General features: G+C 38.0%; 1 protein-coding gene across 1 annotated transcript in view; it reads left to right on the top strand.

Moving 5' to 3' along the window:
* ARHGAP10 (Rho GTPase activating protein 10) overlaps window positions 1–14,171 on the top strand; it is a 145,951-nt gene that overhangs the window by 102,378 nt on the left and 29,402 nt on the right. Inside the window, exon 19 of the mRNA XM_050327363.1 lies at window positions 6,124–6,274. Within this exon, the coding sequence (XP_050183320.1) occupies window positions 6,124–6,274 (151 nt within the window). The remainder of the gene's footprint in view (window positions 1–6,123; window positions 6,275–14,171) is intronic.

The raw sequence follows: 14,171 nt of genomic DNA, 5'->3' as shown, positions 1-14,171 counted from the left end.
ATGCTTTCTTGTTGGTGGCCCTCTAGAGACTTGGCTTCAGGGAGCTTTCAGCTCTGGATCTGATTCTGTACTCCCCACCCCCCTCCAAATATAGTGATTGTGAATATTGTACAAAGGTTTTTTGTGCTTTGTAGTGGAATTCAAACCTCAAAATCCAAAGCCTCAGAAAATCTACATCCTCTGCAATCTCATATAAACCAGTGCACAGCAACTCATATTTTACAGTGTATAGGTGCTGAAGTGCAAAAATCAGGATAACTGCTTTGGGGCAGGCACACCTGTATTAGAGTGGACACACCCTGGGGGGAGTTAAGTTGTTTAAAAATTCTAATTAATTTTTTGATAATTTTTATTGGTTTTGTAAAGATTTTAAAAATATCAAATATATTTTTTAGAAATAATCAACTTCATCATATTTTTCACACTGAACGCAGATTCTTCTTAGATGTCAAGAATTTCTGGAATGTGCCTTTTTTATTTATTGAATCATGTGTTTGAGAACCAGAAAAAAAAATAGATCGTGTCGACTAAAACCAGAAATGCAACAGGTTGATCTAATATTGTCCATAGTAAAGTAAAAATGTAAAACAGTAAGAAACTACAGTAGGAAAGGATTATTTTTTTAGAGATTTCAGTACTCTAGAAGTTTTATAAAATTGTTAGAATTGATGCAGAAATCAGTTTTGAAACAAAACTCTTGTCCTAGCTCTCTAGAAGTTGATCTTTTGCAATTTCTAATATTATTAGACTTTTAATATCTCCAATTAGCTTCTGTAATCCATTCAAATAGGGAATAAAAACCCTAGAACTGTTCTCTTGTTGAATGTGGTTTTTATTGTTAAAAATGGATTACAATTAGTGTACAATTAGTGGTTAGTGGTAATAATTAGTGGCTGAGCTACTGCAATGTATTTTAAAATCCTTGTTTTCACCTTGAAATTCCTGAAATGCCTATATCAACATTGAAATTATAATTTGACATAAAATACGTTGTTGCTTTATGTTTGCAGAAAGTGAAAAAAAGACTGGTACAATCACTGTCTTCATTATCTTATGGGGAAAAAGCTTAGAAAATTTATCAGAGTAAAAGCACACTGTGAACCATGAAGACAGTTGACCTCTTTTTCTGAGAATTTTTGTCTCTAGTATAAATAAATACATGGTTTTTGGGTTTGTACAGATTGCTGGGTTTAACTTGAATTGGGTTTGCATTATGTTGAAAAGAAGCTAAGTCAAGGAAAGACTATGGTGATAAGTTTCTCTTGCTCTATCCTATCTAACTTATAAAATATTCTTTGGTCAGCATATATTATAGCCAGTTGCCGTAGAAATGCGAGGAGTACCATAGCCATAAAGTGTATGAGGGCAGAACAGTATATTTCACCTAGGTGAAAGGTGTCTTATAATGCTCAATAAACATTAGTTGAAGTGTCTGTGTGTCTCTTTTCCTTACCAATGGCAAATCAAGTCTGTATTGAAGGGAAATTACCCAAATAAAACCGGTACAGGTGTTGTTCTTGTCTTGAGAAATACAGTCCTCTACAATATATGAATGTAGTAGTGAAGGCAAAACTACCAGCCAAATTTCAAAGAATTTGGAATGACCTTGTACATTCTTGCCTCCTTTGCGTTAGACAGTGACTTCTGGTACTCTCATTTGTGTTTGTATCTTCAAAGGAAATAGGTTCATGTTCTGTATGGCAGTGATAGGGGCTTTCTCAACAAAATCATGGTACAGCTTTAAACTGTTAACGATTTTTTATAAGTTTATCCTCATTAGCTCTATTACTAAGCCTCCAGTTTTTTCTCCCCTCTTTTTCATCCCACTCTGTCCTTGCTGTTTGCCTCCTACTGATTTTTAGAGGAAATTTTAATTACCCCAGTGAAACAAAGCAGACAGAGATGACCTGATGTCTGGGTCTTTTCCTAAAGTGATTCCTGGCAAACATACTGAAATTCATTAATTAGTTCTGTTTGAGACCAGAAAGAACAGATCAGTATTCTTTTGTAACAGCAGAATCTAATCTACATTTCCATGTACAGCTAGACATCTAGTCATAAACTTGTGGAATAGGCCAAGTTAAATCCTCCCAACCATGGGATTTTTTGAATATCTAAAATCAGCTCTAGTAAGAGCTCAGGATCTAGAGTCCAACACTGTTGTTGCAGATTAAAGGGAATCTGGCAAAATTCCTTGGGCTGCTGCCACATGGATCTGCTGGTAGAATACAGTACGATAATATGTTGAATTTGGCTCATTACTCTCAAGAAATGCTGCCACAGACTTTGTGGGACACATTTAGGAATTGGAATGGTTATATGTAGGGATGGTCTTGGGCTCACTGCTCTAGACAGAGCTGTTATTAACGCTGTATATCCAAGATGGTTTGTGGTTTGTTTAGTCCCAATATCTATTTTGTGCTACTGAATAGAGAGAAATAGGTCAAACTTACCGATGTTTTAAATTACTCCACAAAAGCCTAATCTTTTTTATTGTAACTTTTACATTGCAGGTTTGGACATTAATCCACCACTTCAGTCAGTGTGCACTTTGAGATTCTGCTTTCATGTAAGATTAGACCTAAAGAACCATCTATAATAGTGGACTAAATGGGACTGACTAACTGATCCAACTGACTGTTGGAATTTGTGGCTTGATTAAAATTTTGAGCACGATGTGACTTTATCTTCTCCCAAATTTAAATTGTTACACTTATTTTCTGAGTTTGCCCCCAGTTAGGTCAATAGCAGGATGCCAGTGCTTTTAAGAACTAAATTGTAGAGAACTGATAGTCTATAAATCTAATGCAGTTTGGCCACAGTCTCAAGAACTGTAGCGCTGGATGTGACTGTGCAATCATTTAGACTTTGAGGTTGGTTTAGTATATTTTTATTGTTTCTTGAGTGATGTAATTCAATGAGTGGACTTTGTTCTTGTCTTTATTACAGGCATTAATCTAGGCTTTTGTAAATTCTGCAGTCCAGATGAGTGATGGTGGTGGATCTGACTTTAATGGAGGTTCTTTTTTTTTCAGTGGCAAAAATATCACCTATGAAATAGCACATTGCAATCCTATTCTTCCATGGGAGGGTTTCCCTCCTGTTGGATATGTGTGATTGCCTCACCATGCATCTGTGGCGCAAGAAGGTTCTCTGAAGGTTGGTCATCTGTAGTCCCATGTTTTTGTACAAGTCAGTCAACACAAAACAGTGCTGGTACCATTTCAGGTGCTCATATTGCGTGTGTATGATTTTGAATTCAGTCTTCTGTGCATGCACAGTGGGCTTCTGACAACAGGTCACTCACAGGAGGCTTCTTTTATTAGCTGTGAAACATTTATATTTCAGTGAAATTTAAATAATTAATAAGACTAGAAGCAAATTCTAATAAAACCAAAAAACTTTTCTCCCCACTGCTGAAATAAAGCAGATCTCCATTCCCCCATTCTCAGGCAGACCTTACAGTGAGTCTGTCAGTGCAGCAGACAAATATCCAAGGAATGATGAAAAGTGCTTGCCTATTGAAATGAAAATGAAGCAAGAAAGAGAAACTGAATACCGTATGTGCACTTCTTAAGGCAGAGGCTGACGTTCTGCTTGCTTTTCAGATGCTCACATTTGCAAAACCGGTACCTGCTGAGGCTTTGGCCTGCAACAGAAAGAGATTTCTGCTACTGAAAAAACAGGTCTAGTTATGGCATGGCTGGGCTGGGCTGGACTGGATTTTATTTTCCTACTAAATGACAAAATGAAAATACCAAAGTATGGACGAACACAACTATGAGCTGCTTGAAAGAACAAAAAGTCTTTTTGTTTTCTCCTTTTCCGACTCTTAGTTTCTTATGCTAATACTTTTAGAAGAGTATTTTGCATTATTTTTGAGAGACAAGTAAAAAGCACTAAAGAACTTCACTGCAACCTGTGCAAGTCACCTAAATTCATACAAGAAAGCTCATCTCTTATAAAGTACTTCTGGGGAATACTTGTTCTTCTCACCATCATTAATTTCAGCAGAGATCTGTGGATAAGGCTGTACAAATAAACACAGCTGCGGAATGTGACATAGTAAACAACATGCTGAAACCTCTTGGCAGATAGTTTTTTTACCAGAGAGCCCAAATGCAACACTTAGTCCGTGAAAAAGATGGCATTTAAAGTTTTGGTACTTTTGAATTTTTCAGAAGCAAATATTTATCCCTAAAACTGCTCAATCTAACCCTGTATTTACACATAAGGGGGCAGTGTGGTACTGTTAGCCGAATGCCATGTAGGTGCACGTTGGTTTTCATTATTATATATTGCATCATGGTTTAAGAAATGGCTTTAGAACTCTGAGCACAATTAGAGCTTTGTCACTGCCTGAGAGTGCTGCTGTGTTTGTCCTGGGGAGAACCAGGTTGGACTGTTTCCTTTCTTCTTTGTAAACATTTTGTTTTTAGAGAGTTCCTTGCACTATTTTGGCGCGCTCTCGTAGTGCCTTGTTCATAGTGCCATGTGAAGGGAGACAGCTTTCTTAATGCTGGTTTGGGGAACTTCAAATGACATCATTTTACCTCCCCCACAGCAACATTCACTTATTGGAAAGGAAGGTAATATTTCCACTGATGGTTTTCTTTGCACACTACATAGAACCTTCTGGCCCTCTGCTACCCAGTTTTGGGAATACGCTAACTTTTCCACAATTTTCATGGAAAGTGGGATTTCTTGATTACTTTGTATCTACCAGTTCAAGAATGATGATTAAGTAGCTGTAAGTCAGCATATGTGTGGGTTCTTAGGTCGTTTTATTCCTTCACGTTGATATTTGGGGTTAACCGGCCAGAATTGGATGGCATTTTGAGTTTCTAGTACTTTTAACATGATGTCTTGAGTGCCTTAGTACAGGATGCTTGTGGCACTTTTTTCTCACCTGTACAGAGCTGGCTGGCTTTTAGCTTCATATTGCACCTGACATGTGCTGTGATAATCCAAAAATGTGTTATCTGTGTTGTCTCTTTATACTTTCCACATGAATTTCTACTTCATAAAAAGTTTCTCCTTCAAAGATTCATTGCAACTCTCCTCTTTGTCACGTATCCTTAGACTAAATATTATGATGTAAAGTTGCAGATTACAAGAACATCATGTAATATTTCATTATATTTTACTATATTACCGTGTGGTGAGGTGCCATACAAACACAGGTCTTTTCTAGTATGGTTTCTGTTTGTGTTTTTCTTTATCTACTGCTTTGTCTTTGATGAAATACATATTAAGTTAGTTTGTTTGTGTGAGTCTGCCATGATCACTTGGAAAAGCCTACTGTTAAACTGTACATCGGCATACTGATAGTTTTCTACAAGTAAATCAGCATGATTATACTGTATGTGTCAGTTAAAGTAAAGGTGCTGTCAGGTACAGCAAATCTGTGTTGCTGGTTAATTCATTCAGAGAGAAATGACATGGTATTTTGCGTGGAGTGGTGATGTGCTGAGGGTCATGGCTCAAAAGGTAAAATGATGACAAGAAATGCAGTCCTTTTTATATGCATCTCTGTGGATGTCAGCATTCAATATAAATTTGTTTCAATATGCAATAGTTAACTGAATAAATTCTCACGTTTTGTTACTATGGTATTTCTCAGTACAAACTCCTGCCCACAAAATTTTCCCCTTGCTCTCTTAGAGAATATGGTGTTTTCCTTAATTAAAATGGCTGATAAAATGATATCACAAGTTTTGAAAACTAAAATGGATATTCTGGCAAAATTGTAAGTTCTAGGTAAAGCTATGAAGCTTTTTGGTTATTGGTTCCTAAAGTTAGTATCCTTCTTTTTCTCCTTCCCCTCCATCCTGGCTGGTAAGTGTGGCTGCAAATATTTTGTCTTTGAATTAACTGACTGGCAGCTTGGTTAATGTGTAGACAGTGCTCTTGGTTATTTTATTTATCTACTTATTTATTTATTTTAAAAGCACTCATTAAAAACCCACGGCATACTCCCAAACTTGAAGGAATGGATTTTTTGGCTCCTGTCTGCTTTGAATGAAATCCAAAACAAATGTTGTTTGATAATGGTTTACAGTTGCATTACACCGGTTGCTCTTCATGATAAATAATTAACACCCTTTGTGTTCTTGATTGCAGATTTTCAAAACCCTGCCTGATGCCACTTCCCCTGAGCCAATCTCTGTGTCAGTATCTCCTCCAAATGCCCCACCAAGGCAGTCAAGAAGACAAGGACAACGTATTAAGAGGCCTCTGGCTGTTTACAATCTCTGTCTTGAGTTGGATGATGGTAAGATGTTAGTAATAATTTCAGTCCTTGCATCAGATGGGCTGCATATCCTATCTGCAGAAGGTGTTTTCATTTCGTGTTTCAATTTGTATACATGTGTGCATGCACATGCATGCTTGTTTAATTGCTTTGGAACATCTAAAGAAGCAAGGAGAGCTACAGAGAAAGGAGAGCAGGGAGTACTGTCCTGTGACATATGTTTAAAAGTAGGACGAACTGTCTTAAATATGCTTTTCTCCTCTAAAAAAGGAGCAGCTCTTGTTTCTTTGGGGAAATCTCTTTGACCTCTACTGAAGATTACACAGCCATAAGATAAATGGAGAGAGAACTAAAATTAAAGCAAATCTTTTATGAGAAGAGCTAATGCACTTTACAGTTAAATTCTTCTGGATTAAAGGCTCAGGTCACCACTGTGCTGCAGAATACCACTACTTCACTTGAATCTTTAATACCTTGCTGTAACTAGCAGTAAATACTTGTCAACTTGCCTTACTGTTGAGAGGCAATGGGAAAAAAACCCCACGTAGTCTTGCTTTTGCAAGAGTTTGCAGCAGCAACATACAGTGAGGCAAAGGGTGTATAACATCTTATATATTCTGACTACTGGCCAGAAACATAATCATTTTCCTGAAATTTCATTGCTTGGGGGTACGTACAGTACCGAGGAGGCAAGTCAGGGCTCATTTTGTGTTATGGATTTTCTCTACCCTATTCCCTTTCTTTCTCCTAATGTTTTTAGTGAATTTCTTTTCACATGAAGAACCTTGGGATCAGGGCACAAAGTCCAGTGACAGCAAGTGGAAATAAACATGAAGATTTTGAACTCATGCAGTAGTATGAGATTCGCTGGTGAACTATCATTAAGTTGGTGGTCAACAGTGTTGGATTTTGAGAGGAAAGAGCACAAATACCTACAACAGATGTTAAGTGCAGGTTTTAGAAATAAACTCAGGACTGTTTATAGTCTCAAAGCCAGTTTTACGAAGAGTCAGCAAGAAATTCAGCATTCCTGCCATTGGATTTAATTCACCAGAGAGATACATAATCTCTGTGCCTTTCATGCATGAAATATGAAACTAAATACCTTGACTCGAAGATGTTTAAGGTGTATCTACTTAAAAAGCTTAAGCTGTGTTAATTTGAATAATACGCTACCAAAAGCTAAGAAAGCTCTTGAGCTATATCTGCAATAATAAATTTATCCTCATTTGAAAAACAAAACAAAATTGAAGCCACTCAGAGAGCTGTTCACATCTGATTTTGAATGTGAATCCCAACAGGTCACAAGAAGTACCACAACTACTCCAATTCCTTGCTGTAAGGTGTGCACTGAGGAGCTGTGACCTCCCAACACAGCTGTGACCCAAACACAGGGGGCAGAAACTATTTGATGGATTAACTTATTTTAAGAGCCAAAATACAGTGTTACTCTTGAAAACTGTTATAGAAGTTCAATTTCTCCTAAATTCAGTTCATATTCTTAACCAATTTGGGCATCTTGACAAAGAAAAGAACTGGGATTGCTAAAGGCAGTAATAGTTATGTATCATGCAGAACTTTGATACTTGTCTGGGAATTCTAGTGGGGTGAATTGCAGAATAACCCAATACGTCATTATACATGGTAAAACTGTGATGAACACTGAATTGCTGCAGGTGAAATTTCAGTGGGATCTGATGATAATATTTCCCCTTGTAACTACGGAAAAAGATGTCCTCTGTAGCCTCTGAAGCTGCTGCTGAAGGTACCAGTGTTCTCAGTCTGTTGTTGATAGAAACTGGTTGTTGGGAGGTCCTGACTGCAGGTTAATGCTCATTTTATTTGTGTTTAGTTGTGTCAGTGAGGTGGGAAGTAGTTAGGACATAGGCTGCTTGGCAAGTGGGCCATATACATGGAGTATGCAGTACCCTGAGCCTAGCTGTGTCATTGCATGCTCTGAAGAACTACCCCAGTGGATACAGGGTTTGTAAATCATCCAGGCTCATGAATTATCTAGTCACTGAGCAGAGCTCAGTGCCTCCAGATACGCTCCGTGGCCTTCAGTTACTTTGTTCTTTGGAGAGGGGGAGAAGGAGTAAAAGTGAGCCTGGGCTTCATTCCATATTTACCTAGTTTCTTGGCTAACAAATGCATGTTTTATAACTGCTCTTTGGAAGATTTTATCCTGTGTGTGTTTTTAACAGGAAATTAAACATTAAACCCCTTCCCTCCCCCCACCTTTAGTCACAATGGCATGAGTTAAGCACCAGGCACAAGCCAGTGTTTTGTATTTCCTGGATATGGCAAAATTATCATAATCTTGTTTTAAACAAGCAGCTGATACATATTTATGTGTAAATATATTTATAGACAAATGTATCTCTAAAGTTATTATAATTGTATATAAATATTCTCTATGCCTTGAAATTAGAAGTATGTTGGAGACAAAAATCTCTCTGTGCTGGAAAACTTCTTGAGTGTGTTTCTTTTAGGATTGTTATGCAAACCAGGAAATTGTTAGAAAAGCGGAAACAAGTCTTTAGCTATCAGCTGCTCCAGGGAGTTAACAGGCTTCAGAATCTACTGCTTGAATTGGAAATGCAGGGTTTGGGCCAGGTTTCTTTTTAAAAGTATGTTTGCAGTCGAGAAGCTTCTTGACTGCACACAAGATGTATGCAGCAACCACCCAGAAAGAGCTGTAAGTGACATAAATATTGATAGATATAATAGCCGAAGAACACACACTATGCTTGATAAAAATCTTTATTTTGCCTTCTAGTAATTAGCTGTACTGAATTCTGATAACATAGATTTTCCTTCCTTGTACATGTAAATTAGATGATTAAACCTATTTGCAAACAATTCAAGTATTATAGTTACTACCATAAGGATCTTCATTTCCTGAAAGACCGAGTCACAGATGATAATGTCTGCTTTTCTTTCAGCTTCTTTCCTCTGTGGTAAACCAGTTACTAAATTTTCACTCTGAAGTTTTTCGACATCCCACTATCTCAAGTAGAACTAGACCTAATAGGGAACTCTGAGCTACTTTCATTTGTGGCCTAAATCCAAAGTTCTTGTTTCAGAAAATTGCAGATTTGTCTGAGATTTACGTTAGGATCATTTCCAGAGTTTTCTAGCCTTCTAAATGGAGACATGGGATTTGGTTTTTGGTTTTGTTGTTGAGGGTTTTTTGGTTTGATTTTTTTTGTTTGTTTGTTGGTTTGGTTTTTTTAATATATTTCTGAAAATTCCTTTTTTCTTCCCCCCTCATTAATTGAATGAATTTAAGAGTGAATTAAGTAGCAATGCAGAAACTCCTGTGGCTTACAGTCTCAGCTATATATAAATGACTTTTCATTCTCTCTCTGTCTCTCTGTGCAGAGAGGGAAAGACTGTTAGCTTGAACAGGGAGATGTTTATCCTGTTCTTCTAAAAATGTCATTGGGTCTTTATTTTCCATTTGGACAGTCAGTATATATCAGAAGAGAGCTCTGTTTATATTTCTTCTAGAGGGCAATGCAGAGTTAAAGTTTTGTCCCCTTACAATTTTATTAAAATTTATATACCTTTCTCATCTTGTAGCAAAATAAACAGGTTTGTTGTTGTTTATTGTTTTTTTGTTTTTTGGGGGGGGTGTTTTGTTTGTTTGTTTTGTTTGTTTGTTTGATGCAATTTTTTTCAATGCCAGAGACTTAGAGATTATTAAACTATTTTGCAGGGCTACTAGAACAACATGGGGAGAAAAGTCCTGTCTAAGGTAGGCAGAATAGTGCAGTCCATCCAAGAGAATCAGCACAGGTTGCATAAATCACACCTGGAGTCAAAAAATGGGTCTTGTGTAGCAATTTGTCCAACTAGAGAACAACTTGTTTTCTAAACAAACCAAAATATGCCTTTTAAGCCACAGTGCTTGTTGATGCCTTATTTTATTTGAATACCCTTTAGGAGTCAGAGTTTCTCATTGGCACATACATAGGCACAGCACAATAGTATCATATGGGGGGCTGCACTGTTCTGTTTTTAAGGCATTTATGTCCAGTCCCCCCCACTTTGGAACTTGTGTGGGGTGTTTGTGATAGCTTTCTGTTGCTGCCGTAAACTAAATGCTATATTTATAGTGATTTTGAAAGCAGGTATTTGTCAAGAATTCTAAAAGAAATAAGAATTAGAACTGCTACTTAACCCTTTAAAACTTTGTGCTGACTTATATTACCCTTGAAGTATTTAGGGTAGCATAAGTATGAATGGAATGTTAGTGTTGAATAGGAGTAGCTGGGTCTCATTTTTTGTGGGGAATTGGAGCGAGACAGCATCTTAATTTGGGGGATAAATTAATTTGCATGAATTCCATTGAATTACTTCATCAAAGTAAAACATGATACATGTAATGGCTACATAGCTTCCATGTAATAGTCCCTTTCCTTCCTCCTCCCATTGCTTCCTGCTCCAAACACGTAAGTGAAAAATTATAAACTTCATTTGGAATTACTGAACATAAACCTGGGAAGTTAGAGAAAGCCTTGGATTTATAATGAGACTGGTCTTCAGGGCTGGAACAGCCCAGAGCTGCAAGGTTGCAGGTGTGAAACCTGGCCTTGAACTCTTTCTATTTCTGAATCTGCTGCTTGGAAGTGTTTCTGTAACCTGGCACATAGCAGGGGAAATGGAAAGAAAAGCAGCTACATAGGCATATCAAAAAGCCATAAGGGCTTGCAACACTTGCTTACAAAGCTATTGTTAACAGCTGAGCAGAACACAGCTACGCTGTCACAAAATAAGTGCACCGATGTTAGTCATGAGGGGGAGATCAGGATGACTGCTGTTTGCCATGTAGAATTTAAGACAGTTTGTATTTCATCTTGCTGCAAGAATAGTTCCTGCAATTCTATGGGATCTATCACAGCTTTTTCCACCTGATGGCTCCGAGTAGGATGAGTGCTATACAAATTTAAAAGCGCTTTTGAGCTACTGTCAGTAAAGGTGAAGCTTTTTCTTATGTAATAGTGGGTATGTATAGAGGCCTACTTTCCTATCAGATAATCAACTTCTGCTTGGAAAGTTTTGAGTCCATAGAAGGTACTTATTTTCTTGGAGGTTTGAAATAATCTGGGCCCATACTTTGTATACACAATATACGTTGTTTGGCCATTGTTGTCCCTATGAGTGAGTAATCTACTTACTGCAGCCTACTTGCTGCACAGTTATCAAAAATCAAATTTAAGTGTCATGATGTAGTAAACATCTGAATTTTATATCTTTTAGAATGAGGTGTGTCAGATCTTCATGGTTGGTGTGAGAATTGCCTTAGTATCATTGCCAGTGCTTGTCTGCTTTCAGTGTATGAAATCTAGAGGCTGTAGAAATGTTCAAAGTAAACACATCCACATGCATGCATAGAACAGGAGTCAGAGGGGCAGGGAAAGGGAACTTAAATAGACTTAAAACTAAAATCTGAATTAAAAGAAAGAGTGAGGAGTTCAGGAGAAAGGGTCAGTCTTTCCTTGAGGCCAGACATTATTAAAAACCTCTGATCTCCTGTAATAATCCTTCATCTCTTTAATTCTCTACCTTCTGCACACAGACATGCAGGGGCACATAATACTGTAAGAAGGCCAATTTGGCATGCTAAAAGCCATTAATCCCAGACATAGAAGTCACTGATGTATCTTTACTGTATGCCAGCTGTTCCCTGGCCAACCTCTGTTGGTTAAAGAAAATTCTCTCACCCAGCACACAAGAGTATAAGTAAAACAAAGACTTTTAGCTGTTCAATGCACCGATCACTTTCTTATGGATGAGAGCGTGCATTTCACTGAATTAGGTGTTTCCTCACATGGGGTGCTCTTGCTCCCCTTCACTGGTGACAAGAAGAGCAGAGAAGATCTTGCAGGAGAGAGCTGATGAACTTCCTGTAAGGCTGATATGCAAGTTAGAGAATATTCCTCTTCCTGTTTTGTTCCCCTCCATCAGTGTTTTTCATTCGGTCAGAAAAAAATGTATTCATGTTCTCCCATTTGCTTCTGGAAGTCTCTGTCTTATTTTCTCTTCATTTTCTCTCTTACTTTGTGGTTTCTTCTTTTGGAAGTTGCACTCAGTGCAAGTTGAATCACGGCACTACCACTTCTTTCCTTCCCACTGTTCTTGCAAGTGAACCAACGGGGAGATTGAAGGTGTACTTAGGGGATATCACAGAGAAGTAGCAGTAGCGGGACTGGCTTGCCTAGGATTGCAGTCTCATCTAAGACTATGTGACTGGGGCCAAGCGAATTAGCTGCAGAGACCTCATGGACAGCGGTAGAAGAATCCAGGCATGGAAGACAATATTGACTTAACTACACTGAGGTAGCAAAATCTGTCTTCCTGATTGCTGCCTTTTAAATGACCAGTGGGGAAATAAGGAGGCTCCTCAACAAACCTGTCACCTGGATGTTCAGTTGAAAGAGCTGACAAAATTTCCTTAAGGGCTTCTTAGCTTGTTTTCTGTTGCTGCTTTTTTTAGTAAGCCATAGGCATCCTGCTTCATTCATTCCTCTGTTGAAGTCACTGTTATGGCAAAAGGAGAGAGGTGAACAAAATGAGTAAGGAGGCACAACCAGGTGTCAGCAGCATATTGGAGATGTTTCAGAGTGGCTGTCCTATAAGAGACCTATCACAGAAACAGTGTGGTAGCAGTTAGTCTGTGTCATTATCCAAGTACCTCCATGAGTTGTGGAATTATTGGTAAGAAACGTCTTCTTCTAATAAGTCCTAGGAAGTAATTGCCAGTGAAGCAATCTAAATACAAGAGAAGAGGAGAAAACAGCATGACATTATCTTGGTTTGACAACTCAGGGAAAGAGTTTTTGAACACCCTTTTGGGAGTGGAAGGACCCTTACAGACACATTTTCCAGGTGACTGGTGGCTGAATTGCCAGCAAAACAGACAAGGAAATATGGAAGAATATTTTCATGGACCTGGGAGTTTTTCGTGTCATTTAAGAGGTGCTGCTGAATTAGGGAACTTTTAGCCCTGGTGATTGTACCCCTTTTTGATCTGCTCTGTTTTTTTCACAGTTGTTATTGATTAGACTAGAGCTTTTCTGTTGGTATGTTTCCGTACAGGGCTAGACCATATGTTAATGTTGTCTCGACTGGTGGAAACCCAAAACACTCAGTGCTACCAAAGAACTATGAAAGTTCTATGAAAGGTGGGACAGTCTATTTATCTTGCTATATGTCACAGTTTTCAGGAAGTGGCTTCAGTTCATCATTGCACTTTTCAGCCATGAAATTTTGTGGCATCTGGCCAGCCTGGTAAGGCTGGAGGTCATGTGTGGTTTCCTGCCAAGCAAGCTCTGGTAAAAAAATGAGTAATCTTCGAGTTATCATGGTGTAACACAAATCAAAAGAGGAACCCCTCTGCATGTTTGTATCTGATTTCTGTTGTGTTTCAAAATTTAATTATGTGATATAATTAGCACCCCAACATTGTATCAGTGGTTCTGTCTTGAAGTGATTTTTCCACAGCTTGAGGAATAAATTGGGATTCTCTACCCATTTTAGTTTTAGCTTGCTCAGCAAAAGGCTATGTATCTTTGGGATTCAACTGATGTAAAATATTCCAGGTAGTATTTCTCCTGAATTTTGAGAGATGACCTGCAGTAAGGGAGATGTTTTTTGAAATAATTGCTTAATTTTTGCAGGTTAATTGCTTAATAATACAGGGTAAGTGTATATCTAGAAAGATGTTTGTTTAAAATGGAACTTTGTATTTTAGAAATAAAAGATTATCAAAAAGAAGGAGGGCAGGGCAGGGGCATGGTCCCCAAACCCCGCTTGCCCCTTAGTAGATTTCTGTCCCTTTCCAAGCCCCAGCTCAAACACCCACCTTTCTGGATACAATTCTTGAGTTGCGTCAGCCAGTCTTGAGGCAAAT

Source organism: Myiozetetes cayanensis, unplaced genomic scaffold (assembly GCF_022539395.1).
Source record: "Myiozetetes cayanensis isolate MyiCay16 unplaced genomic scaffold, myiCay2020 scf33, whole genome shotgun sequence".
Classification (NCBI taxonomy): domain Eukaryota; kingdom Metazoa; phylum Chordata; class Aves; order Passeriformes; family Tyrannidae; genus Myiozetetes; species Myiozetetes cayanensis.
The sequence above is the reverse complement of the archived record's forward strand: the minus strand, read 5'-3'. Positions and strand labels throughout refer to the sequence as shown.